Below are 27,994 nucleotides of genomic sequence, written 5' to 3'. Positions count from 1 at the left end.
AGTTTGTTGTTATTTGTTTTATATATGTACGCATATGCATATGGGTATGCTTGATTTAATTTACAGTTTATTAGTTATTAACAATTAGTTTGAGAGAGAAGGCCCGATCGCTGAGCTTCTCTCCAATAATTATAGCTTAGCATTAGCTTTTATACAAATTTGTTCAATGCAGCGATGCGTGCTGCTAGTTACAAAAGTATCTCAGAGTGCGGTCTATGGCATTTTGTTGACTGCTATGGCTGCAGGAGATGACGACGACGACCACGTTGACAGCGACGACCGCTTGAGGGGGAGTTGCGTTGCTGGAAAGGGGCGGGGGATGCGCTTATTGATTTTCTGGGTGCGGCTATATACAGTTCGATACGGCGTCGCGTCTTTTGAGCTCTGTGCAACATTTCCAAAGCCTGGCTGTGGAAAGTGACAGAGGCGGCGGCTGCTGCTGCTACTATTTGTGGGAGGCGGTGTGGTATCAAAGGGGGGCGTGGATCGCTCTACATACAATTAAAGTCTACGATTTACACTTAAAATTCAAATATTCAGTCCATTTTGTTTGCGTTGTGTTTAAAGCATTGACGGCTTGGAACCAAACAGCATTTGATGCTCTTTCTCTCATGCTCTCTCTTTCGCTCATTCGCGCTCAGTTTCGCATTCGCATTTCGCTAGTTCGCTAGTAGTTCTTCTGCTGTCGACTTTCTATGTTTATCGACAACCACAGCCGACCACTGTCATGTCCTGATAGTTCTTGAGCACAACTGTCCTTTGGTCATTGAGATAGAGCATCGAGATGCCCTCCAGCTGCGTGGGCACACAGCACGCCTTTGGTACCTTCCCTGGATTGATATTATTGACTAAGGTTTGCACAACCGCATGGTTCGTGGAATTCAAATGATCGGCCAGCGGGAACGGGCACTTGCCATGGCAATAGTACGCATCATAGCCCGGCGGCGCCACAATCCAATCACTCCAGCCCACATCCTGAAAGTCCACATAGAGCGAATGCCGCCGGCAGATCTCGTCATGATTCTTGCGTCGCGCCGTACGCTTCGGATGCCGTCGAGGTCTGCTGCCGCCATTTCCACCGCCGCCGCCGCCGCTGCCACCACTCACATCGCGTATGTTGCGCGACTTGTGCCGCCCATCGTCCGTGTAGGTGAACAGCAGCGGCTGCTTATGCTGCCAATCCTCATGCGCTTCGTCCGCGCTGCGGCGCAAGCGCACATGATGATGCGGCGCCGGCTTCAGTGAGCGCATCGTCCGCACCTCCACCAGCAGGCCGTAGTTCTTTTGCGGTGTAGCCAGCCACCGATCAACGGCCGGTTGCACGTCCAGACTCACCGTCTCGGTGTTATTCAGACGCACTGTCTTCGTGTCCAGCAGCAAATAGTTGGGCTCCCTCAGCCCGCGCACGCCCACGCGCGTGATGTCATAGACCAGCACCTGGTACCGGGTGCGGTTCACCGCCTGACTTAGGCTGAGCGCCTCGCGCGTCAGCTGCAGCTCGGCAGCCTTCAGCTTCTCCTCGGCGGGTATGCTCTTCACATCGAAGTGCAGCCGAAACCGATGATGATGTGGAAACCGATCGTCGATTTTACTATCTGCAAGCAAAGGGAAAAGAGAGAAGAAAACATCAAATATGCGACTAAGCAATGAAAATATTAAGGCTAACTAGCTGGCCACTTTTATATAAAGATTCCACCTGTTGCCCAAGTTGCTATCATTTTTACTCTATGCCTGCTGCAATTTTCGTCGAGCGTAACTAAAAGGGTCGAAAATCACACGTTCCAGTTGTTGTCTGCTCGGTCACTTTGTCCAGCCGACTTTTATGACTGGCGCCTGCGCAAAAGACCTGACCCACCCACAAGCTACAGCTAGCAACAGCAGCAGCAGCAGCCGCAGCAGCTACAAGGTGCAAATCTTAATTTGAATCACCACGCAGCGACCAAAAACTCAAGTACCCTGAACAAAGGCCGCAAGTCGTAAATTCTCTCAGCCCAAAAACACAAAAAAATACAAAAACAAATAAAATAAATAAATTCAAAAACGAAATGCAGACGGACTGCGACTAGAACCGAGACAAACTCGCTGCAGTGCCAGCGGCACGGCTTAGACACTTGGCTTTAAACACTTGGTCAAGTGCTACCTGCCGATCTGGCACCGGCTATAGCTCTGCATGTGTATATACATATGTATCTATCTATCGAGCATAACTGCTTTATTGTTCATCCCCTCTAATCCTGTGGAAAATAATGCGAAATACGCTTTAATAATAATTGTTATTTTTACAAACACAATATAAAAGCCATTTGGCGCATGCGCCTAAACAGGCTCGGGTGTAATTCTGTAGAAAAATTTCAAGGTCACATTTGGGTTAAGTAAAACGGCAAGCAGGTAAAAGGATATGGCTCGCATCGTATGCCGCCGACCATGTCCTTTTCGCCTCAGTTCCTTTCATATGAAGCAGCGGAATTTCCGCGTGATTTCTCAGCGCTTGCGTGAATGATGCTGCCGTCCGCATGGACGCCCAGGCAGGTATGCAAATCTTTTAGATGAACTAGAATTTCAGGGGAAAATCCTGGACTGCGCTTCATTCGCGTTTCTGCTAGCGGGGAAAGTACGCGTTGCACGTTCAAAAACTCATAGCCAGAGTGTGGCACAAAGAGGATGAGCGAGCAAGCAGGTGAAAAAATAGACTTCTAAAACTCTAGAGATTTCGGCCAAGTATTTCTCCTAGATCGGGGTGTACAGTAACTTAATTCTAAACAAAAACTCACCTTTATGTGTAAAACTTCTCACTGTATTCGCTGATTTGGTTAATAGTCCCGGCTTGGGTATATTCACGGAATCAATTTCATGGCCCATTATTTGGGCGTAGAGCTTCTTCATTGCCTCCGGTATGACGATTTTGGATCGATCAATTTTTGGCGGCCTCTTCATGTTGAAGAGCGAAAGTAGACTGTTTTCGATTTCGACTAGAGTTGATGGATCTGGTTTCACTTTATTTTGAATTTTCTCCTTGCTGCTGTACGTGGCCGGTTCGCTCTCCACAATGGTCGCATCCGCAACGCCCGGCATTTCGAATTCTCCCAGCACACGATCCGACGAATCATAATTCGTGTCTGTGTTGTCTGTGCTGCTGCTGCTGCTGCTGGTGGAGCTCAAGACAGCTAGAGCGGGGGGAGCTGGAAGGGCTGGAGGAGCGGGTGCAGTCGTTGATTGCACAAAGACATCTGCAATGGCGGATTGAGATTCTGTGGTTGGCTTTTGTGGCTGCTGCTCCTTGATGGCCATTTTGTTGAATTTGTTGTTGTGTTTTTTGTGTTTATTATGATTATGATTATGTTTATGATGTAAACGATGTTTATTGTTATGTGTATTTTTGGAATTTTCTAATTGGTCTGTTCTTGTTTTATGCACTTCGTTAAATTGTTTGTAATCAGCACTTTTACTATGTTTATTTCTGTTGTTGTTGTTGTTGTTATTGTAATTGTAATTGTTATTATCACTATCACTGCTTTTGTTGAGTAGTAACTCGTTAAATGGCTTAAATGCTTTAGCTAATGCTGTAGTCGTTGTATTAGTTTCAGTATTTGTTATGGCTTTCAATGTTGCAGTTGTTGTTGCCGCCGTCGTTGTCGTTGTTGTAATTATAGCTGCTGCCGCTACTGTTGTTGTCGGCGCTATTGCTGCGATAAATCTCAGTGATATATCCTCGGTGCTAGCAACTTGAACGATCGTTTGAAAAGTCGCCAGCACTGCGAGGAGTAGAAGCCATGCGCGCATGGTCGCTTGCAACTCTGAAACGATACAAAAACATAGGAAATTGTTTAGCATTTGTCGATAGGGTTAAAAACGACAGCACGACGACGCCGACGTCGCTGCCAAACTCACTCAAAGAGCGCGCACACAACTCACTCAAGCCCGATCAAGCGCATGCGCTGAAGCGAGACAACCATATGGACAGACGCCCAATTGCGTCTGCGTCTGCGACTGCTGCTCAATTTGGCCAGCCGACGACTTTAACTGTGCGTCTCTCTGTCTGGCTGCGCAAACGTAACGAGAGAGCCAACGACTGAAAGAGAGACAACAAGCGAGAGAGAGAGAGCGAGCAATTGAGTGGTTGCTGGGCAGGTAGGGCAGGCAGCTTCCTTAAGCGGCTTTTATGGCCCAACGAAAGGTGCGTCCTGTCGCTCAGTCTGGCACTCTTAAAAAACAGTTTGTGGGCCCACCTTAGCACTCGCCTCCAGCCAGGCCCTTTGGATTGGCTTAGCCACAAATCCGCAAAGCTCAACACTCGCATGCGACTGCGAATCAATGCGAAAATGTGTGGAATTGAGAATGGACTTAACTCTTTTGGGTACGGGGTGTTGCAATCGCGGACATTGCACCTTTTCGGCGCTGACACACGATCTGTGGTATGCAGCAGCAGCGATTTGTGTCTACGTTTAGAAATTCAATCCAATCCACACACACACACACACAGTTACAGTTACAGTTACAATTTACACCTATGTGTACGTGTGTGTGTGTGTGTGTTTGCCTCCAAAGTGGGTTCAATATAATATAATAAAATAATACGTATGCTTAGCTGGGTTAGAGAGAAATTAGAGAAGCTACAATCGGCCGTCATAATTTCGTTATTTTTTCTTGCTTTCTTTCATTTTTCATAATGTTTAAGTATGCATGTGTGTGTGTGTGTGTGTGTGTAAACTTATCGCTGGCGCTTTGATTTATACATGGGCGGCATTTTGTTAAAGTTCAAAATAACAAAACTAACAACTCTGACTGCGTTTATCTTGAGAATTGGGGAAAATTTATGAAAATTATTAGAAGTATTCTATATATTTTTTTGGTTATAGGCAATAAATTTGTGAGATGCTATCTCAAGATGAGCCCTGAAAACAAAACACAATTTAGGCAAAGGCACCTTTACACACACACACACACACATAGACACGCACACGTAGTCTCACTTACTAGAGAGTAAAACGTTGGCACAACAAATTACATGTTGTTTTTCACATAAAGATTACAATCTTATCTAGTAGTAAAAATTTGTTATATGACAGGGCGCTAGGCGCAAAGGAATTTCGGTAAAGATGGCACACGCTGGGGGGTGCCCAACCAACCAACGGGGGTTTCTCGTCTCTTCTCTTCAAGTGAGAGCAGAGATCTCATGGCGCTGATAAGTCCAAAAACTCAAAGCCGTTGCCAGCCCCACAAACGAAAATTTGTTAAAAGGGTGAATGTGAATGGAATATATTTCATAAATATGCATTAGAATTTAGATTTTCGATATCGAATTTTGTGTCTCTGCTATAAATTGCTTTATGAATTTTCATAATTTGTTGCATGTTTTTAATAGCTTCCCAGAATTTTGTGTGTGTGTGTGTGTGTGTGTGTGCTTGTTGCGTGTGGCAGGAGTTGGCACTACCTGGTCGCCGGGCACGGGGGTTTCCCCTTTGCGTCCAATGAATTGGCCCGGTCATGCGGAATTTCCAGGCGTACGTTCCATTCAGCTGACTATGAAAAACTCTCTCGCAAGTTGTGAAATTCCTCAAGCTATTGCTAAAGTTCAAATTTCAGCATTGTTTTGTATTTATTTACTTAATTTGTTTATCAATTTCGTTTACAATTTTTGTTGTTAACGCAAAATAAAACAAAAAAAAATGAATGTTTCGCAAATTGACACATTTTCGGGCTCGAATCGTTTGATTCCGATTGCTCAATAGATGAATATCATAGTGCGATATAGACAATAATGATGTGTGTCAAACGCAGTCAGCAATTGTCACACACACACACGCAGATACACACACACACACACACTTATGCTGACAAAGAAATGTCTCAGCACGCACTTTTAGATACAATGGCTAAAAGGTGTAGCCGGGCTAATACAATTCATATTATGTGTAGCTTGTAATTTATGAGACAGGACATTGGCATTGGTCCTTTGTGATTTTTGTGTAGGTTGCCGACACGTTAGAAAAAGAAAGAGAGAGTGTGTGAGTGCAAGAGCGCTAACCCCAACGAACGGTACTTTATTGTAAAAAAGCAACAATTGGGAATTTCTTAGAATCCTTAGCATAGCTTACAATACAATTATGATATATTGGAGTTGATCAAAATATTGTAGTTGGGGGCATATAATATATGTGTGAACTTCATATCCAACAAGCTAACAAATTGTTGAACTCAAGTGCAAAGGGTTCAGGCCATATCAAATGAACTCAAATACAAACGAAGTGAAAACTACACTCTGGAATTTTTATTAAATTTATTTATTTATTATTTTATTTTTTAAATATCGTATAATGTTGTGTGCAGTTCTCAGACTTGGGTTACCCGCTTGCTTACAATTTACATAAGCTTAAGAGACTTTTTGGCGGGGGCTGACCTGACATTATGGGATTACAGTTACACACACACACACACTCACACTCATACACACACTAACACATGCAGTCAGTGACAGTTGGACTCACCTCAGTCTTATAAAGTTTCCTATGTTGTCGTATCTTGGATCTACTTAAATGTCGTTGCTTTATATTTTGCTGTTGCTGCTGTTGCTTGAGTTATTAATTTCTAAGCCGCGTATTTTGATCGATTGCCCCCGGGGTTGATATGTATATATCGAATGTATCTGACACTTTACGTTTAATGAATTTACGATATTTGTGTAGTTCGAGTTCTTTTTAGTGTGTGTTATCACCCTCTAGATATTTGCACAATTTACAGCTGTTTAAGTGGCAGGCCACTGTTGTTGCTGCTGTTGCTACTGCTGTTGCAGTTGCAGTTAACAAAAAATAAATCACGCTTTGTCAATACGCCTGATAATCTCTCAGCAACAGTTTATCGTTTGTAAAGTGTGCGAGTGAGAGAGCAAGAGAGTGTTGTTGTGTGTAATCAGAATTTGTTGCATGCGCTTTTCGCTTGCGATAATTGTATAAAAAATAGATAAAGTTTTTGTTAAAAATTTTATTGCCACATTCCAGGCGTTGCAAGCAGCGTTGCAGTTTGGTAATTGTTATTGTTGTTGTTGCCGTTGCTGCCAAGGCACTTGACTTGACACCAGTAACGTATCTGTCAGATACATTAAGCATTTGCACTGCGTTATTCTTGTTATTATTATTTTTATTGTGTTTGTAGCTGTTGCCGCTCGTTTGCTGTTCGATTCACTGGCAAACTTTGAATTTATTCACGCGCTCGCTTCTGCAGCGTGCTCGTGTTGTTGTTGCAGTTGTTGTTGTTGGGGTTTCTGCTGACGGCACAGTAATCCACATATTTTCCAAGTGACAACAAACCAACAAATGCCAAAATAAAAAATGCAAAGTGAAGCGCACAAAGCGTTTAATTCTCTTGTTTGAAACAAGCTTCGCCTGCTCTGTTGTTGTTGTTGTTGTTGTTTTTGTTGTTATGCAAATTATAAGCGCACTTCACATAGGAGAGTCTTTTAATTTTTTTTTTTTGTGTTATATTTTTAATTTATTTGTATCTTTTGTTATGTTTGATTTTACTTTGATTTGATTTTCAGGGTTTCCCTTTATAACTTGTCAGTTGACATTCCAGCGTCACACACACACACACAAAGCCACACACACACACACACGCATAGGCACAATTATTGCATTGAATTAAGCGTTTAATATTAAACCATAACAATATGAAAACACACGCGTTAAATGCTTGATTGAACTATATATATATATGTGTATATATAAATTGATTCTTACGCCAATCTGTTTTTTATTGGTATTCACATCGAATTTGTGTTTGTGGCGTCGGCAACGGTCGGTCTAGCAAATAGTTTTCAACTCGATCAGCGCTGTAGAACGACTAACGCCTTCATGTCTACCTCTACCTGATTCGAGTTACAGGTAAAGCAAACACGAACGCCAAAAACAAAACGCACGAGCGCACGTTCGCTCGGCTCTCTGCTTGGAGAGTTGAGAAGCACTCAATCAATTGAGTGAGGGTCAATGCAGCAGCGTTGAGATCAAGAGAGCGCACACTCTCTCTCTCTCTCTCTCTCTCTCTCGCTCGAGTGTGCTCTCTTTGAGCTAAGTTTTGAGCGTAGCTAGCATTGAAAGCATAAGCGAAGCTTGCAGTGTATTTTGTAATTGCTTTGAAGGATGGCTTATAAGAAAAAGCTTATTTGCATTTAATTTTTAATGCTTTGTTAGTAACTTACTCAATTGATTATGCTGCGCTGCTTGCTCTTTAAATTTAATTTCTGTGCTTCTTTGCTTTCCAGAAACTCTGCGCTGCGCCGCGTATAAAACCAAACTGTCTCGTCTGGCACTACGCACGCATTCCTGGAGCCCGAGCAGCCAGCCCAGGCTGCAGTCTGACTGCAGCAGGAGTGAGCAAGTGAGCACTAACATCAATGTGCGAGTGTATGTGTGTGTGTTTAGGCAATCCTTAGCATTGCACAAACACAACAAAATGAAATCAAAGAGTCGAAGAATTAGTATAATTTTATTGGTTGGCAAGAGGTAAAAAACACAGACGAAGGGCGGCCATAAGAATTAAGAATGACACTCGCTATCTCTTTTACGCTCTCCCACCAATGTAGTCGCTAGAGTAGTGAAGCGCGCTCATCTCTCACCAATACAAACAAACCAGCAACTTAAATGCATTTCCAACTGCCTTTTAGCCCCGAGTTTCTTTTGCTTTCTGTTTCCTCTGCCTCTTGTTTGTGGAGATGACTTGACACACCCGCGCAGCCGCAGCCGCGACGGCAACCGCGACTGCAGTCGCTGCCTCTGCTTGTTATTGTTGTTGCTGTTCAGCAGGTGCTGCAGCTCCAGCCAAAGCGACGCTTGACCGCTTGGAGTCACTCTCTGGGTAGGTGGAGCCCCCTTTATGCGCCTTTGCCTTGAACTACAGACAAAGGTCTCGCTTTATGCATTGAAAGCAATGCAAAATAGGCGTGGCAGCTGCTCTGGTGCATATTGCAATAATTTGCACTGCAAGTTTGTGTTTTATAGTTTGAAATTGAACAGCCCCTGGCGGCAAAGCAAACAAATAATTATATTTACAAAATTTGATTAACAATGCGCATTTGATATAGTCTAGACTCTAGAGAGCAGATGGCCTAATTATTACAAAAACGCCATAAATTCAGCAAATAATAAAATGAATACTTTTTAAATAAATAAATATGTATATATTTTATGCTTATCCTACACATGGCTACTGAGACTGACCATTGGCGACAGCAATTGGTCGCGACGTCTGACAACTTAAGCGTTGCCAGACATTCTGGCTTTGCTGCTGTTTAAGGCGCTGGCGCCAAAGGCTGCTTAAGTAGCTGCCGCCAGTGGCTGCTGCAGTTGCAGTTACAATTTGTTGTGTTGTCCTGCACTTGACGCCGTCTGTGTGCTCAGCTCACATCCTCTTTGGCTCTACTGTCAGAGCATCATATTTCGCACGTTAAGCGATACTCTGGGTATTGAGCCTAAATATGCAGAAAAACTTGCAACCTAAATAAAAGTAGGAAATGGCTACTGAGCTGACTATTTAGGCTATTTAAAATACTAAACACAGCTGGATAAGAATTCTAATTTTAGTCTCAGCATTATTGCATTCATTTATAAATTAAGCTTGAATTAATACAAATATTTATTGCAGCAAATAAATCTTTCTATAAATATAAAGAATGTCGTCGCAGTGGCTGCGACTGCGACGCCAACGCTTCAGTTTGGGGCAACAGCTTAACTCGCTTGAGAGCTGCCGCTGCTTCTGCCTGTTTGCCTGCTGGCTGTCTGTCTGGTGAATCATGCCCATTGGCGGATAAGCGCGCACAAGAAGGCGGCTCCAAAAAAAAAAGAGAATAAAACGTAGACAAAAAGAAGAATAAGCGCTGGAGTTGGGGCAAGATCCTTTTGTATGTTAATCGCAGTCAACACGTAGACGCCCTGGGCACACACACACACGCACACACACACACACTGACAGACATAGTCAGAGTTTATTTGTCTGTCTGTTTGGGTCTCTCTATCTGTGTGTGCTCCTCCTCATTTTGTTGCTTATTCTTTTCAACTTGTTATGTTTGTTCTGTGTTTTGTTTCTTCTCCACTCGCAGTTACTTAGGCTCGCCGTTGTCGTTTTTCGAGTGTTGCCTGAAGTAGAGGATGATGATGATGGCGTTGGCCCGACTTTAATGGCATTTAATTACCTTTCGCACGAAGTTGGCTTATCGGACGAGCGAGCCAATGGACCACCTCACTCAATTCCTATCTGCCCGAGCCATCAGTCTCAGCAAAGTAAATTTTTGCCAGCCCTGCTCTTGGCCCACACGCGTATCGAAAGCCGGCGCTACTTTCACTAGGCAACAAGTCTAAGTCTAAGCGGCATTATCAGTTTGCCAGGCGGCGCTCCGAGTGGCAGCAGCAGCTTCATTTATCAATTGTGCCTGCCGTCCAGGCTCATTTATAAAAAGGCAGAACCTTCGGTTGCACTGCAAAAACGGCTTGACACAGTTGCATATATCCACATGCCAGATCTTTGGCCTTGCTGCAACCTCACAGCAGGATAATGATGCCATTGCCTTTATGTTGAACTCGACGGGGGCGGTTCGATAATTGTGCCGCGTCCTAAAACGAGCGAAGAGTCGAGCCCCTAAGACATGCAAGCGACTCTTAATGTTAGCTAAACATATAGTATGTGTATCGGTATGATCAGTCTGGGCTAGAGAGCAACAATGCGTGGATAAACTCTTAGTTGAATATATTACATTTATTTCGAATTTATATTTGGATTCTATAAATTATTGAAAGACAAAGCAACAGCAGTTGCAAGTCTATAAGAAGTGCTAATAGTTATGACTTCAAAGCTTATGCCAATGCATTTAATATATTGTTAATTGTATTCTTTTTATGTATGCCAAACTGTTTATTCTGCGTAATTGTTGCTAAAGTATCAAAAGCTAATCAATTACGCGCCGCAAGGAAACAAGAGTCGCCAAACAATGCGGCTGTGGCACGTGGACATAATTGAGGCTCGCCTTTCACTGTCAGCTTGATGGAAAGGTGACAGTCACAGTCGGAACAAAAAAATAAAATAAAAACACAAACAACATGAACAAAAACAAGTGCAGACTGTAAACAAAAGAACCAAAGTAAAGCCGCAAAACTGCCGAAGGGAGATGTGCAAAAGAGAGAGAGAGAAAGAAAGAGCGAGTAAGAGAGAGAGAGAGAGCGCGCTGCAGGTTGAAAGGATGATGTTGCAAGCAATTGTTGCTGCTGTTGCAACGAGTCGATTGTTGCTTTGGTTTCTGTTCAATTAAAACGTTATTATTGTTCAGCTGAGCGACTGAGTGACTGACTGACGAAATGACTGACGACTGCCAACTGGGGACTCAAAGTCTAAGTCTGTGTGAAAGGCGATCCTTGGCTCTGAATCGAAACTCCAAACGTTTTGTTAGCCCGCTTGGCTGCGATCAACCCGAAACGATCCGATGCCGATGCGATCTGTTCTCGGGGCCAAGCAGAGAATATCTGCTGGTAATTTGATGCCAACACCGACTGCTTGACCGCCTATCAATGTCTGGAGAGCTCTCTGAGCTGTTGTCATTGTTCTTTTGTCGCTGTCGCAGTTTTGTTTGTGTTTGGCTCGTTTGTTTGTTTGGTTGGCCATTAGAGTCGGGACAACTGGACAATGCATGTAATGCATTGATTTATGCGATTTGAGTGTAACCCAATGCCCCTTGATCAAATTGTTGGCATGCTAAGCGTTTTATTAGCGCCAGGACAATTGGTATTATAAATAAAACATGTGTGGGGGGGAGGTGGCGACTGCAAGTGGCAAGCGGCAAGCGGCAAGTTCAACTCTCGTCTAAGGCCATCTGCGCACTTGAGTTTTAATGGCAAACAGTTTGAATTCAAATTAACACAGCGGGCAGCTCGCTGCATAAGCATTAAAGTCAATTGTAATTAAGTTTTATTTCGGCTACCCACACACACACACACACACACACTCACCTCTGTGTTTGTGTGTATGTGTGAAAATATCAAAGGTAGATTTTAGTGGCAGCCCTGCTTGTTGCTTACAACAAATCACGAAAATTCGTTGCCTCTGTCTGCAGCGTAGCGCCATCGATAAAACTTAATGGGGCAACATAACTGTTCGAACTCCAACTCAAAATCAGCTTCAGCTATTGCCGCAAGCATTCAAATTTATTACTAATTGGGTGTGAATGGGGCTGCGGCAATTGCTAGTTGCAGCCAGCTATCGAGCATTGCTAATTGATAGGGCCTTTGATCTGAGAGTGCAGCAGCAGCAGCAGCAGCAACTCACATGTACTTTGTATTTATTTACAGGGCCAGCAACAAATCGTGCACTAAACAAACAAATCCAATTGCGCCCAACTCTGCGCCACTTTAGCTAATCGCCGCCAGCAACATTTAGTTGCAATTGCAGTTGCAACAATCCGTTGGCTGCACATCAAAATCATCATTAGCACTGCAACTGGCAGTGTCAAGTGCCACCAAAATAAAAAAGGAAACATCAAATTTTATGATTTCATAAATATTTGAACATCGTTCCAGGCAGTGGGTGTGGAAATAAAACAAACTGAAACTAAATGTTGCAATGTTTATACAAACGTAGAAACATTTATTTTGTCTTCGCTGCGTTGTAAACACCGCTGTAAATATATTTAGTGTACTTTTCTGTGTATGTGTGTGCTTGTAATAAACTAAAGCTAATGGCGCAATAATCGCCACTTATAAAAATACATAAATGTTGCTCAATATTTATAGGCAATTGTTGTAAGTTCAATTTATTAATTAATTGCCCTGAAATGTTACTAAATAATTTACGCAGTAATTTTCGCGCAACGTTTTTCTTAGAGCTGACTCAGTTGGTCTCTTTGCTTTTATCTGTCAATGCGCGAATAAACTAAATTCTATATAGTATACTTAGTAAAGACATATGCTATAGCTCCGCAAACTTTAGTAGCTGGAACTAGTAACATCATTGGACATGATGGTGCAACCAATGCGAATAAATTTCAAAAACATTCGCACGCATTTTGTAACACAAACAAATCCGGAACAGCTCAGCTCCAGACTGAAGGTGAGTTAACATTGTTGCCCCATTGGCGAGATGATAAAATCGTTTGAGAATCTGTCACCTTGTCAGCTATAAATTCACACAAGAGAAACCACAACAGCAGCAGCAGCAACACTCGCAGCAGCACCAGCAGCAACATCATCATGATCAACTGTAGCTAAAACGCTGGCAAACTCAGCCAAATCGTTAAAGTTTACATAGCATAGTCGTAGTCGTCCGCACGAGTGGAGAGCCCCAAGTGCTTGCGTACTCGTAAATTGTAAACAAAATTATTGCAACGATTGCCAAATTAAGTGCAAACCGCAACTGAAATTCAATTTTCTAAAATTGCAATCTGTTTATTTGTTTTCGTTGCTGCTGTTGCTGTTGCTGCTGCTGCTGCTGCTGTTGCTGTTGCTGGTTGCAGTTGATGTTGCACGCAGCTACGCAAAGATTGAGATACTACTACTTAAGCACACATTATTCAGCGCTACCACACAAGTCTCTAGAGAACAGTAGTAAAGAGAGCGAGTAAAAGACACAAAGCTAAGCCTAAGGCAGCTGCTTAGGCAAATATCTATCGATACCATCGATAATGTTGTTGATAATTTGATGACAAAAATATACAAGAATAATTCTTCTAAGTTGCGCTCTAGGTTTGTTTTTGAGTTTCACTTGCTATAATTGCTGCTGCTCTATTTGATTTTCCAACATTTATTTCAAATAAAATAAATCTGCGCCTTTAACATGCAATCTGAGCTTTCCAAGCGCATTAAAGCTTCGTTGTGTTGCAAAAATTCTTGGTATGCTTGTGTGTATTTTGCTGCTTCTCTTCTTCTTCTGCTTTTTTAAAGGCGCAAGTCTGTAAAGTTGTTTATTTATAAGCGCATGTTTGACATTGAAAATAATTTATAAACTTTGAGGCACAATTTATAAACTCAGACCAAAGTGGCTCTAGGCTGGACACAGTCGACACAGTCTGGAGTCCGTCTGGGCTGTCTGCAGAACATTCATTCATGCTGGATTCTCAGATTGCTCATTATGAATGCAATTGCGACGCACGTTGTGTGCCACAGATGTTGTTGCCACTGCAGCAGCAGCAGCATTTAACTGTAGACCAAAAATGGTTAAAGTCATTCATGTGGCGGACTACGGACTGTGGCAGCAATGGCAAAAGATGCCGCTGATTGATCAGTATGCAACATGCTTGAGCAGCCGCAATGTTGCCGCAACAATGCGACGCTCTTCTAGGCAATTGCTGCTACTGCTGCTGCTGCAACTGCAACTGTTGCTGCTGTGCTATGTGGTCATGTTGCCAGCTGGCATCTTGTAATGCAACGCATGACAATGAACAGAGAACACTGCGACGCGCCCGTTTTGGACGACGAGACCAACTGGTGGCAGCAACTGGTGAATGGCCAGTAGCTTCTTCTGTGCCACAGTGCGTATGAATGAAAGACAGGCGCTCGTCAGCGTCATTGGCTAAGCACAGTGGGTAAAAAACTATGTTTATATTCAGTACAAAAATTATAAGCTATTAGTAACTATTTAGTGCATTACTTTTTATTATTTCTATGCAACTCGTCAGCGTCATTGGCACAAAATTGTGTCAAAAACTATGTTTAAATATTTAAAAAAAATTATTAACTATTATTTATAACGTTATGCATACTTTGTTATTATTTTTATTTCGTTAATTAGCATTTACTTTGATTTTTTTTGCTGCCACACCGTGCGTCGTGCGTCTAATTTCGCATGCGCAGCCGCAGCTGCAGCCTTTGGGGGCAGCAAGGGGCTGTGGCTGGTGGCTGCTGGCAGCTTCATTGGCAGATCGCGTGCATTGCTCATATATGGCAACGGGCGCGCATGGCGCACGTTTTAATTAGGATAATGAGTTGTTTCCGGGCTAACTCTAGAGCTTCCATTCACTTGCAACGACGAACAGTTGCAGTTGGTCCGCTGGCCACGTTCCATAAATGGCCAAGAGGCGCTGCCAGGCCGAGCCCGAGAGCGCGACACTGCGTGCTGCTGCTGTCGCTTGTGGAATTACAAATCGCTGTAGCTGTAGCTTTAATTAAAAATTAATAAATTTATGCCAATTGATGTAGCAGCAACTAAGTAGTATTTGATTTATAGTTTAAACTGCAGTGCAGACGGCCAAACGACTCCGCAGAGACTGTCAGGCGTCTGCACTTGATCCTGCCACAGTTTGTGGCAACTACAAGGCAGCGCCGCTTGGCAGCGTTGACTGATGTGACCCTTTGGCCACTTCAGTTGACTAATTACCACATTCAGTTAAAAAAGGATATTTGCTTAGCCCACTGTGCGTGCATGTGTGTGTGTGCGTGTGTGTGTTGTATATGCAACATCAACGACGTCGGTGGGCCTGGCACTTCTCAAACAGTTTTGAGAACTGGACGCCCAAACAAATGCCAAATATTAACGCAACGCATTTCAACGCATCTGAAGTTGGAAGTCGTCAGTGGTTGCTGCTTGGGTCTCTATCAATTGTGATTTAGTTTGCTGCTCTTGCTTGATGATGTTTAATTGCCGCTCTGACAGACGCTCGAGCATGTCAGTCAGTCAGAAGTGTGGCTAGGAAAATCAAAGGCCAAAATTGCAGGCTACAAATAGCAGCCGCAGCAGCAGCTACAAAACCATAGATATAGATACAGATACATAAGTAGCTGTGGCGTTAATTTTTTGTTTATTAGGCGGTAAATATCAAAGTTGAGCATAAATCAAATCCAACAGCAACAGCTACGAGATCAACAGCCATAGATCAGTTTGGAAAACTTTTTTGTGCTGTACGCTCTACAAAATGCAACTTGTATCTTTGTATCTCACGCTCTGTTTGCTTGCTTGTTTGTTTGTTTGTTGTTGCTACTACGACTAGCAATACTACAAGACAAATCCGTACACGTAGCCATAGCCGTAGTCCGTGGCCCGTAGCCGTAGCCGCTTGTTTTTGTATACGCTTTTGGCTTTTGGCGTTTTAGCTTTTGTCTGTTTAGTTTCAATAACCATTTTCCAATTAACACAAAACGCGTGTTTTTCAGCTTAATTAATACAAAACTTTTTATCAATATTTGCAATAAAAATCAATCAACAACATTTGCAATTAATCAACATCAAAAGGCGGCAAAAAACCAAAACCAAACTAAGACCCAACAACAACATACAAGAAGCACTTTGCTTTGCAGGCCGCAGGCTTTTCATACTCGTAAATATTCACACATACACACGCACACACACACGCATAGCCGGCACAACAACAAATAATTAAGTATTCACAACAAGTTGTTGCCACGCGTTTAACGCTTTTGGGCATTTTCCAGCGAAAAACAAATTGTATTTGTAGTTGTTACTTTGACCTTTGAATTGGCAATCGGTGTGTTCCAGCGAATATATGGCCAAGATATTACTTTGTAGACTAGGAGAGATACTACTAGCTGCTAGTTATAGCACACAGCAAAAAAAAAATGCTAGACCACACAATTAGAATTCTTAAAATAACCATTTCTATTTTATTAATACTTTTGAAATAAACAAATTTAATCTCAATTTGTTAGATCGAAATGTTTCAGCTCAATTGCTATTTTTTGTGTTACCTAAAATGCTTATTATTAAAATATAAATAAGATTTTAATTTGACATTTAATTTCTCTTAGTGCATTTCAGCAGACTCAAAATTATTATGGTATTGATTTAGCAAAGAAACTTTATTTGGTTCAAGGCATGAGATTGCACAATGCTGTGGAAATTTATTCATTTCTTTATAACCCACAATGAGGATAATTCATTTGAATTGTGTGGCAGACAACATTTTACGCCGAACTTTGAACTATGCGATATATGTTATATTAAATTCATTAATTTATTATACAACAAACAGATTGCCAAGGCAAATCAATTTGATTTACGCTGCATTGAGAAGAGCTACAAAATTGCAAGCGAGCGAGCGATCGCTGCCGTGTGCGCTGCGCCTGAATGAAGATTCGCTTATCGGTCTAGACGCAGACATGGACATGGGCCATGCTAAGTTGACTATTGCAGCAACAACATCTAGCGCCATGAGTGTTTGGTGCGCGTCGCTCATGCGGAACGAACTTGCGCCTTAAGGAGAGCTTTGAGCTCTTTTTTGTTTAAGGCCACCCACAAATGGGCAGCAGCATAAATTGTAACATTTAATGGCAGAAACAAGCATCAGGTCGATCTTCACACACACACACACACACTCACACATAGCTCTTGCTCTGATCCCTGCTTGCCCCCCCGCTTGGATTTCTGGGAATCTGTGCGCCGCGGCGTGTAGCGCATTTAATATTTATTGTTTATTTACACAAGCGCATTAATCGCAAAGCGCAAACGCGCCAAATACGAGGCGCGCAATTTCACAATCAACGCCACGCTGCTCCCACCCCCCGTACACCCGCGCCCACAACCTTCTCCAGCAGTCGCTGCTGAGATATAACGAAAGTTTCTCGACTCAACATAGGCGAAACATATTCTCTGTGAGGAAGAGACTGACGGTCGAAGGTTTTCCAAACTTAAGTAAATATATATAGAAGTATATATAAGTATGAGCGAGTAAATAGAAATCGAAGCATGGCACACTGCTTTAGGAAATATACACAAAATTTATTCTTATCAAAAAAAAAAATTGACTTATTTGTTTTCTTTTAAATAATATCAAAAATGTTTGTTTTTGCGACTTTCTCTGTTGCTTTTCAGCAGCTTTGCATTTTTATATATAATATAAATTTATATAATTTATTTCTCTGTTAGTTTTGCTCCACTGTGCCTGTTAGAAACGCATTTGTTGCCTTTGGTGCGCGTCGCTTTTTGCCTTTTTGCGTTTCAATATTTAGTTGGAAAATTCGTTGTTATTTTCTTCTTTCTCGGCAAGCTCATTTAATTGGTAATTTATGGTTTGTACCTGGGCTGGCTGATTAGGCGCCAGGGGCATGGGGGGCAAGTCAAGTGGTGTGGTGCAAGTGGCAAAAACGAAATTTTGCTACAATTTGATAATTGCGCTGATTTGTGGGCGCTGATTTGTTTTTTTGGCAAATCAATTTTTGCAACATTGCTGCACGTAGCGCTCGCCAAATACACTTGAAAACATAAATAAACAAATCACAAAAGCGAGCAGTCAAACACACATACACACATACTTATATATATATATCTATAGCATGAGCTTGTGGCTACTTGAGAGATTTTTCCCACCAAAATTATTGTTACAACGGCAAGAGAGTTCATTATAAATCGTAAGTAATCGCTGTAGCTCTTCAGTTGCTCATTAATTATGCAATCAGTGGGGGTGAGGGGCATGAGCTGTGGCAGCAATGGGAGCATAAATCACACGCTCATCATCAAGACCGAGCGAACATTACAATGTTAAAAATTTGCATAATTCCTAGAAGATTGAAACCCAAAGAAAAAAATAAATAAAATATCTTTAAGCCCATGTGGAAAATATTCACCGATGAAGTGGCTTAATAGTTGGAGAAAACAAATGAAGTTCAACAGTTTGGAGAGCACTCGAATGCGCTGTCGTAAGAAAACACTTCAAGGAGTTCTGTGGCAAGGAGTAGCCGAGATTCGAAGCTAGCCAAGGCCTATTGAAAATGAAAATAACTTAATGCAAAGTAAGCAGCCAGCGATCCAGCGACAACGCCAAGAGCCGATCAACTGTTCAACTGTTCATAAGCAAACAACGCAGGCAACAACAGCAACAGCAACAACAACAACATGGCCACAACTCGTTGGCTTCGTTGGCTCTTAACGAGGCCGACATCAAACAAAACGTTGACCAGCAGACCAGACCAGCAGTCCAGTGCCCAGTCCAGTGCTCCAGCTCAAAACTCACTGCTATGCAAACAATGCTAGCATACAAGCCAGCTCTAGCTGCTAACTGTCTATGTGTGTGTGTGTGTGCAGCTCAACTGCAAGTGTGTGTGTGTGTGTGTGTGTGTGTGTATTGCTAACATTTCACTCAACAAGGCAAATCCTAAGCAGCAATCTAAACGAAGTCACAATACTCTTGCAAATGCAGCAAATGCAAAAAGTATTAAACAAATAGTTTAAATAAATATTTGAAAAAATTTAAAAATATATACTAAAAGTTATGCCTGCTACCTAAAGGTTTATTTTATTTTAAGAATGATTTTTATGACTTTGAATAATTTACAAGTTTGAAATTAAATGCAACAGCATCTAGCATTGAGGCAACTCTTGGCCAAGTGAGTGTATTTAACAAGAGGCAGACGCTGAGGCTAAGCTGCTCTCGTCTTGTTGGTAATGTGAAAAATTTCTTAGTCAAATATTGACAGCACAGCAGGCAGCGCAGGCAGCGAACGCAGAATTCAGAAGTCTCTGCAAGCAAGTTGATGATTTTTCAATTTGGGTTTTGTAGTTTTCCGCTGGCTGCTGCCGTTGCTCTGGGAGCACTTTAAAACAGTTCATTTCTTTTGTCAAGACTACAGCTAGAGAGTGTGAGAGAGAGAGAGAGAGAGGGCTGGGGGGTAGTGCATTTGGCTTTTAGATTTTGCCGCGTTGGGCAAATGTCGCAGGCAAACAGCTACCGAACGAAATATTTAAAAATGTTTAGTGATTTGCTGTTAAGTAGTCGGTAATGCATGCACATGCGTGGTCCAGTAATGCAGCTGAGGCTGGGACGGAACACGTGCGAGAGCGAGATCGAGATCGGGAGCAAGAGCGGGAGCCGGAGCGGCAGCGGCTGCGACTGCGAGAGTGAATTAAGTAAAATTAATTGTTTGGCTGCAAGTTTTGTGCGACGACGGTCTTGGACCAATGCCAGGGCCAAAGCCATAACGTTTACCATGTACTTTGGTCAGCGTCAGATCAGGGCCGGCGATCCAGGTATTGAATGATGACAGCTTTAGCGTTGGCGATGATCAACGATGCGGCAGCAGCAGCAGCTCAATGTTTGTTTATTTATTTGCTTTTAGCTGTTAATAATTTATGTAAGAAGCTGCGGCAGCCGGCAAGCGTGTGGGCACTTGGAAAATAACAAACATTTGAACGATGCGCGATGCGCCGAGATGCGTCGCGGAGAAGCTTCAATGCGATTAGCAAGGCAATATGTATAAGAAAATTATGAATTTAGGAAAGCAACCAAAGGCATTGATTAATCAACTGCGCAGACGCAGCAATTAGCATTGGTAATGAGCTTTTAAATGCATTTCAATGTACATACGTAGATATTTGTGGAAAGCGTGGCAATAAACTGTCAAACGCGGCGTATGCGTGATATTTGAACTTGGACTTTCTATGGCAAATAGTCAAACAATTGAAGCTAAATGCTTGATGATTTACATATTTAAATTAAAACAGATAACAAGAAGTGCGTCGAGAGAAATAAGAATAAATGAATAAGAATAATAAAGTTGGACTAAGGCTAGCTGCTGACCCAGTGAAAATATATATTATTTTGGGATCATAACTTGTTGCCCAACTATATTACAAAGATTATTCTCATAAATAAAATTCTCAAACAATTTATTTTCTAATGCAGCATTTAATTGAATTATATGCCCTCAGACTTTTGGGCAGTCATATTTTTGCCTATGTTTGTTTAGCTTCTGTTCTAAGAATAGCTATTATTAACTGTTTCAATGCATTTCACGCTAAACACACCACACAGGGAGAGAGAGAGAGACACCCACGCTTCAGCTTGAGGTAAACTTGTTGATATTTGAGAAATTTATTTGCACACTTCACAAAAGAATCCACATGAGAAATCAAAGTACGTATCGCATTCTTTTCATTTTCCAAGCGAAATAACTATGTGCGAGTTTGTTATAAAATGGACTAGCAAACAATGCAATAAAATGGAAATGCAAGTAAATATAAATATGTGCGATAAACAGCGACCTATTTAAATGAATTGTAGACGAACATTCAGGCGAGGCGAGCTATGATAAATCTTTATATAGCGACTGGCAACAGGTACTACGTGAAAGTCTGCGGCGTCTTTATAATAAACAAATGAACTGCCAAAGAATTGCACATACTACTCGCAGCGTACTTTAAACATAAACAAAACAAAAGCAAGAGCAAAGCGCTATACAAAAAATTTCAGAGGGAATCGAATTAACAGCAACTTGTTTTTCTACCGCTAGACAAAATGCCAAAGCCCCAAAAACAAACCAAAACCAAAAGAAAAAAAATCCCAATTTTATATATATTTATAGCTATATGTATATGTTTGCTTATAAGCATATAGACATTAAACAATTCTCAGCTACTCGCCACTTGGCGCTCTCAGCAACTTGGACGCTTGCTGTGATTTTTATGCACAACAAGCAAACTGCAGATGATGCAAAAAAAAAAAAATCAATTTTTAATCGAAACGAATTAATGAGCAGCGCAGAAAGCGAATTATTATTATTTTTTTGTTGTGGGGTTTTTTTTTTTTTTGCTTTTGTGGTTTGTTTAAATCGTTAAATGTGCGCGCGCCTGTTGATGATGATGTCCTGTGGCGAAGCCAGCAGCAAAAGCAACAGCAGCTTGTTGTAGCTGTTTAACCTTGACTGAGAATGATGTTGCAGGTTGTGGTGGCAAGTTGTTTAGGCCAGGCCAAGAGTTGCCGCTGCTGCTGCTGCTGCCACCTGTAAACGAGGCGCTGTCTAAATATTTAACAGCGAAAAGTGAATTTTATGATTATTATTATTTTTGTTGCGCTCATTTGATTTGTTGGCTGTGCTAAAATGCGCTCATGGAAACTCGGCCCGATGTATTCTCGATTTGCCAACCTTGACCAAAGCGAAAAGCGAAGAGCTCAAAACATATTGCATACATATGCGCGCCGCTGTCGGACGGACAGACGGACAGCCAGCCGGCCGGCATTGCACTCTCTTACGCTCTCTCCCTCTCTCTCTCTCTTTCGTTGGTGTATTTATGTTTGGCCATTAGCATCAACAAGCGCAATTAAGTTTTCAAAGCACATATTTCAAATATTTGAATTTATCCATTGGCAATTTAATGGCCCAACTACTGAGCTCATAAATGCTTTGGCCCAATGGAATTTTTTTAGCAATTCTGCAAACTCATTTAAACATTAAGTAAATTATTTAGCATATCTCACATTTTTAACATGCCTTAGCTATAGTGAGAGCATCGCCAGTTCGTTGTATGTCGCCTCAGTTTTAGTTTTATTTTAGTTTGGCTGCTGGCTGATTTAGTGATGCGCATTTCGATATATAGAACACACTTTGTGCGCTGTGGCTCTTAATTGACTTTTATGACTTTATTATTTACACATGAAACTTGCACACACACCAAGGTCAACAATTTGCGCCTAAAGGCCCAGTTAATGGTCATGGTTGAAAGCAAGCCAAAGTTCATTTACCTGTTGGCCAACAGAACCTTCAGTTTCGCTATGCCATATTGTTTATAATAATGAGCATAAGATTTGCCCCGATCTCAACTATTTATTGCACTAGTGTCTGTCCTCTTAGTTTACTTGCTAGACAATTGAATATTTAGTGAGAAATTGGCATTCCAATCATTTCATTTGAATACAGAAATTATTTCATCATCAAACGTAGCAAATACTTCCTGGAAAGCGAAAATACTTTTAGCAATAATTACTAAAACAACAAGAGCTCTCTCTTCAGGTGATTTGGGCTGATCATTTGGCATTAGTAAATTTATCAACAATGTCTGCAGTGCAAATTAAGTCGATCCATCAAGCGAGAGAGGGCGCAACCAGTTATGAACTGAATCGGCATAACTATCCGAGAATTGAGAATCGAGAATCGGAGGCTGTAACTAAATCTGAGCTTACGTATGTATATGGCAAGCTGTTCTGATCTGATTTGTTAGTAGGCTGCGTTCTATAAATAGCTCGAGCTAAAATTAACTTATTGCTGCGGTTCAGCGTTCAATTGTAATACGATTTAGTAAGTCGATAAATTGCTGCATATATTGATTGATTTCCATGCAAATTTAATGCCACATTAGTTTTCATTGCAATTCCTCGTGTCTGGTTGGATCGAGTCTATTCCACATGCTGTGTGATAAGTTTTCACTTTCAAATTCGCAATTTGATTGACAGTCGTAAGTTTCGCATTTTTATGACAGACGGACACATAACTGAGACTTAATTAAATTAAAACTTAGATTATGCTGCAAGTCCAATGTTTGTTTGTTTGCATATCAGAGGCGACTTGTTATGGTTGCTGCTGTTGTTGTTGTTTTTGTTGTTGTTGTTGTTGTTGTTGCTGCTGCTCTCGGTGCAAGCTAAATAAATAAATAACCAATTTTTAATTGAATTTCTACCTACATTTTTAACCTGTTTGACGGCATTCCGGGGCAATCAACGTCGCTCGTTGTTGTCGATGACGCTGGTTCTTGTTGTTGTTGTTGTTGCTGCTGCTGCTGCTGTTGCAGTTGTTATATGCATAGTAGCAACAGTTGCTGTTGTTGCTGTTATTGTAAATTGCTGTAGCAATCGGCGCCGCCTCAGCCAGCAGCAAACCTCGTGCTGCTTTTTTAACTCACTCTGGGCAACAAAGAAGACCTTTTGCAACAGCGACAACACTGATGACTGCGACGTCGACTGCAGCAGCAGCAGCAGCAGCAGCGACAGCTTATCAGAGAGCAGAGAGTTGCAGTTGCCTCGCCGACTGGCGGAGACTCCGAGGCTGCTGCAGCATTGAAGTGAACTGCAAGTCTGAACTGAACTGAAGTGATAGCCCAACTGTAGCTCTGTAACGTGTGTCACTAACTTAGTCACTCACACATATACATGAAAAAACACACACGCAAACATATGCATAACTGCTACTTTCTTGTCTTGATAAGCGATTTGCATCAACGAAAATGGGAACGTTTTAGAGCTCTGAGCGCTCGTCTCTGGCATGTGAATGCACCAAAGGATGTTGACTTTGTCACGCACACAAACACACACACACAGCACGACGCATACTACTTGAAGGACACTCGCTCTCTTTACGTCGTCAATTGCTCAATCTCTTATAATTCACGCATAACAGACGTGTCTACTCTGAAGAATTTTTTTTTATATTTATTTATTGACTTAGTTAGTTTTTATTTATTTATGCTCATGGCTTTTAATGTTTTATTGTCAACGCTTCCTGGCGGGGCGGTAGACACCCCTCTAGGGGGGGGCCCCCCCAAGCGGGGGCTGGCAGGAGCGGGTCGGCTCTGCCGCGGCGGGCACGGCGCCGGGGTGGCCTTTTTCTTTTTTTTTTGGGTCCTTGGCGGCTTTCCCCCTTTCCCTTCCCCACCCCTCCTCGGCAAAACCTGCCTGCCCGACTTCCCCACCCTCCCTTACTCCTCCTCCTGCACCTCCCTTTCCTGCACCGCCCCCTCTCGCGTGCCCTCCTCCCCCCCACTCCGCCCCCCCACAAATTCTCTATTATCCCCCCACTCTAAAACTAAAAACACGCCTTATAATCCCCCCCCTTATTTTGGGGTTCTTTCTTTTCCCCCCTCTCCCCCCCTAACTTTTTATTTTTTTTCCTGGGTGGGGCGTGGGGGGGGTGGGTGGGGTACCTGGTCCCCCCCCCCCCCCCCCGGGAGTCCCCGGGGGCGGGGGCCCCACAACTTCCGTCAGTGCAGTGGACGGCGCACATTGAAAACGAATCTCATGCGCATCTCGAGCTTGAGCCTGGTTTAAACTCTTTAGATCCGATCAAAAGTGGTTCGAACTGGCATATCTAACTAACTATGAGGGTTACTAAGCTGGCATTAACCAGAGAGATCGGCGCGCTCTCTTACAGTAAACAAAGTTGTTGCTGTTGCTGTTGCTGTTGGCAAACGTGTTTTCAAAGGCGAGACTCTGTAATCCAATATATCCAATAGGGAGGCGCATTTTCAAATCTATTTTCCATTGATGCTGCTTACAGTTCTGTGCTAATTATTTATGAGCGTTGAGCGGTGTGAAATTGACCAAATGGCTCGAACAGAATTAGAAAAATCTATTTTGGGCACAAGCATGCAGTTTGCATACGTTAAGTTCAAGTTGAAAACAAGGCGTATACTTAATATGCCTTTCTCGACTCGCTCGTATCAATTTTGGCATATATACATATATTTATTATATATGATTTATCATGTCTGACACTTGGGCCAAACCACTTGTCAAATGCGCAGGCAACGAGAGCAACAACAACAGTCACAGCAGCAACATAACAACGATAGCGACAACATGCTGTGATTTTAGATAAATTCATAACTCAAACTCACAACTTGTCTTGCCTTCAAAGTTCAAATCACTTGGCACTCACAAACACATAGACACACACACATATGTTAATTATTTATTTATTCATTTCGATAAGCTACATATGGGCAAGAGAATTTATATTTACAGTTATGCGGAATGGCAGCAGCAACAACAACAACAACAACAAAAGTTTTAACCAAATCAGCTGTTCGTATTTAGTCTAACGAACTTGAAATTCGCTTTTGAACAAATACAGAATCTTTCTTTGTCCTAATCAGCAAACGCTCGTCCCCACCCACGCGCCCACATAGGAATTTAGTTCAGCGTAGTTTCAACTGATAGAGCTAAGCAAGCAGGAAAGCAACAGTAAACAGTCTCGAAGGCCACAGCTGCCAGATTAAGACGAAGCTTACAGTCTACAGTTAAGTCTAAGAGTTGCGGCTAGATAACAAAGACTTTGCTTTGATTTAATCCTTAGAGCGAGCTCTTTTGTACCTGATATTAATCAAAGCAAAGTCGGAATTGCTTACTAGGCGCTTCAAGGTCGAAAATGTGTATGAGTTATTGTCTTTAATTCGTTATGGCATGAGTCATGCTTTAATCTGTTTAATCCCATCAGCAGCTGACCCAATTGTCGCAGCTGCTCTCAGCTTGATATCTGCCCCACGATTTTCTATTTATATAAATGGACGAGCATTCATTGCTGGTTGAGCGCCCTTCAACGCTTATCACACAACGGACAATTGATAAAGACAAATTGATCTGATCTCAAACGTAAACAGGATTTTGCTTGAAGCTTTGGCACAATTTGGCGCAGGCGCCAGGCTAAGTGCAAAGTCCAGCAAATCTTGCTGCAAGTCTTACGTATAATTTCAAGTACATGTGGCATGCCACAAACAAAAAACATGTGTGTGTGTGTGTGTTGCAGCTTCAGCAAAAGTTGGCTTCAGCAGTAGCCGCTGCATCTGCTTGTGGAATTTATTTATCGTTAAGAAAATGTGTGTAAAATAAGTGAAACTATTGGAAGCTGTTGTTGCTGCTGCTGCTGCTGCCCCCAGTGTGACCAGTTTGTGAGGTGGCTCAGCTAATGCCACCACTTTTGATAAAATGTTGGTTGGCCTGGCCTAAGCCTGTTGGCTGCAGCTCCTGCTGGCAAATTATAGCCGCATTGCTGAGTTGTTGTTATCAGCAGCAGCAGCAGCAACCACAACAACTAACAGCAGTAGCTGTTGCATTGCCGCTGTGATTTGCCAGGCTAAGGCAAAAGCAACTAAGGATGAGCCAGCAGCATGTGAATAACGATGTTTGTTTGATTGATTGGTTGCTTGGCTGTTTGTTGCTTATTTTTAGCATTAGCTTTTATGCTTAGACAAATCTATGCCTCACGCTCACGATTGTGGCCACATCTCTAGAAGAAACGAAACCGCTTCGCTGCCTCGCTCACGATTTTTGTCGAATTTCCGAAAGTGGTAGACCTTCGTTGCTGTTGCTGTGTTGCTGCTTGCTGTTGCTGTTGCTGCTTGCCACTTGTTGTTGCTGTTGCTTGCTTGGTTTGTTATCAGGTTTGGGTTTCGCTTCATTTGTAGCTATCAATTTCACACCTAAGCCAACAAGTTTCTCAAGCGATGCGCTCAGCTCGGAGAGAAATATATATCCAACACACTTTGTTGTTGTTATTGTTGCTGTTGCTGCTGTTGTTGTTGTTGTGTCCGAAACTGTCCAATTGAATAACGTTGTGCTTTGCACAAATTGCTAAGCAATTAATAAAGTAATTAATTGCTTAAGCGACGCGACTGATTTGCAAATCAAATTTGCTCGTAATACGATAGGGCCATAAATGTGGAGCATGGCCTATGGCTTATGCAATGAGCGCTCTCGAGGCTATGGCAAGTCATATCTATAACAGACACACACGCCCAGCGCCAACCAGTCACATGCAATTATTCAATTAGCCCAATGGCATCATAAATTATCAAGTCGCGGGGCACTGCGATGCGATGCGATGCGGAGATCGCGGATCAAGCAAAAAGGGCACAAGCCAGTTACCAATGTCAGTGTCGTATGGAAATTTGAATGGAATGTCGTTTCGCCCCCGATCAATCCTTTGCAATAAAAATAAACAATTCGAACTTAGAAATTGTTTCGAGTGTAGCTGGTAGTGTTAAATGCATTTGATACGCGTACACCGCGTCGTATGCGCATTATGCAATTAATGTATATTTTAATGCTAAGCTTAGTGGAGTGCCGCTTACCTGGGATTGCAATTTGACTTAGAAACGTTTTAAAATCCACAAATCCTTTGGCTGCAAATGCAACAACAACCAATTCTGGCAATTCTTCGCACGTTGCATACATTATAGTATATACAACTGATCTTTAAAGATTTATACACATAATCTGCGTATGCAAACATATATTAGAGATTGGCATTTAAATGACAGAGCACAAATCACTTCAGGGCACTTCACATATTGCTGGCCAATTGCTATGGCTTTGGCGCCGCTTATGGATTTGGGGTTGACACTAAATATATTTTATATATGTAAACACGCGGCGCTATATGTATATGATATGGTTATCGGTATCGGTATCGGGATTGGCAACGTCAACAATCGCGGAAGATGATGACGACGGTGTCAATCGATCGAGGCTGCGGCGTAACTTGAAGCTGAAGCTGTTTACTGTTTTGCAGCTCAGCTCAGCTGCTATCTCTGCTAT

The 27,994-nt window shown here is 42.2% G+C and overlaps 1 protein-coding gene across 3 annotated transcripts; it reads right to left on the bottom strand.

Moving 5' to 3' along the window:
* Positions 1-27,981, bottom strand: LOC108607931 (protein decapentaplegic). Of its 3 annotated transcripts, none has more exons than XM_017999047.2 (3): positions 27,529-27,981; positions 2,772-3,794; positions 1-1,595 (listed from the first exon to the last, which is right to left on the bottom strand). In XM_017999047.2, exons 1-3 carry the CDS (start codon positions 27,629-27,631, stop codon positions 700-702), a joined length of 2,022 nt encoding a protein of 673 aa, XP_017854536.2. In that variant the 5' UTR covers positions 27,632-27,981; the 3' UTR covers positions 1-699. The 3 variants fall into 3 exon arrangements, with proteins under 3 accessions (XP_017854536.2, XP_017854535.2, XP_017854537.2); XM_017999046.2 differs by lacking the exon at positions 27,529-27,981 and adding an exon at positions 6,486-7,829; XM_017999048.2 differs by lacking the exon at positions 27,529-27,981 and adding an exon at positions 7,734-7,818.
* Between the last annotated feature and the right edge of the window lie 13 nt (positions 27,982-27,994).

This window comes from Drosophila busckii, chromosome 2L, assembly GCF_011750605.1.
Source record: "Drosophila busckii strain San Diego stock center, stock number 13000-0081.31 chromosome 2L, ASM1175060v1, whole genome shotgun sequence".
Classification (NCBI taxonomy): domain Eukaryota; kingdom Metazoa; phylum Arthropoda; class Insecta; order Diptera; family Drosophilidae; genus Drosophila; species Drosophila busckii.
Note: the sequence above shows the minus strand (reverse complement) of the source record. Positions and strands in the feature narration are given on the sequence as shown.

Excerpts from the sequence above, each read along its gene's own strand:
- LOC108607931 (XM_017999047.2), bottom strand. The coding sequence starts at position 27,631 with ATGTATGCAACGTGCGAAGAATTGCCAGAATTGGTTGTTGTTGCATTT. Across the intron at positions 3,795-27,528 it reads AAGTCAAATTGCAATCCCAG|AGTTGCAAGCGACCATGCGC; the intron begins GTAAGCGGCACT and ends GTATCGTTTCAG. Across the intron at positions 1,596-2,771 it reads GAGAAGTTTTACACATAAAG|ATAGTAAAATCGACGATCGG; the intron begins GTGAGTTTTTGT and ends CTTTGCTTGCAG.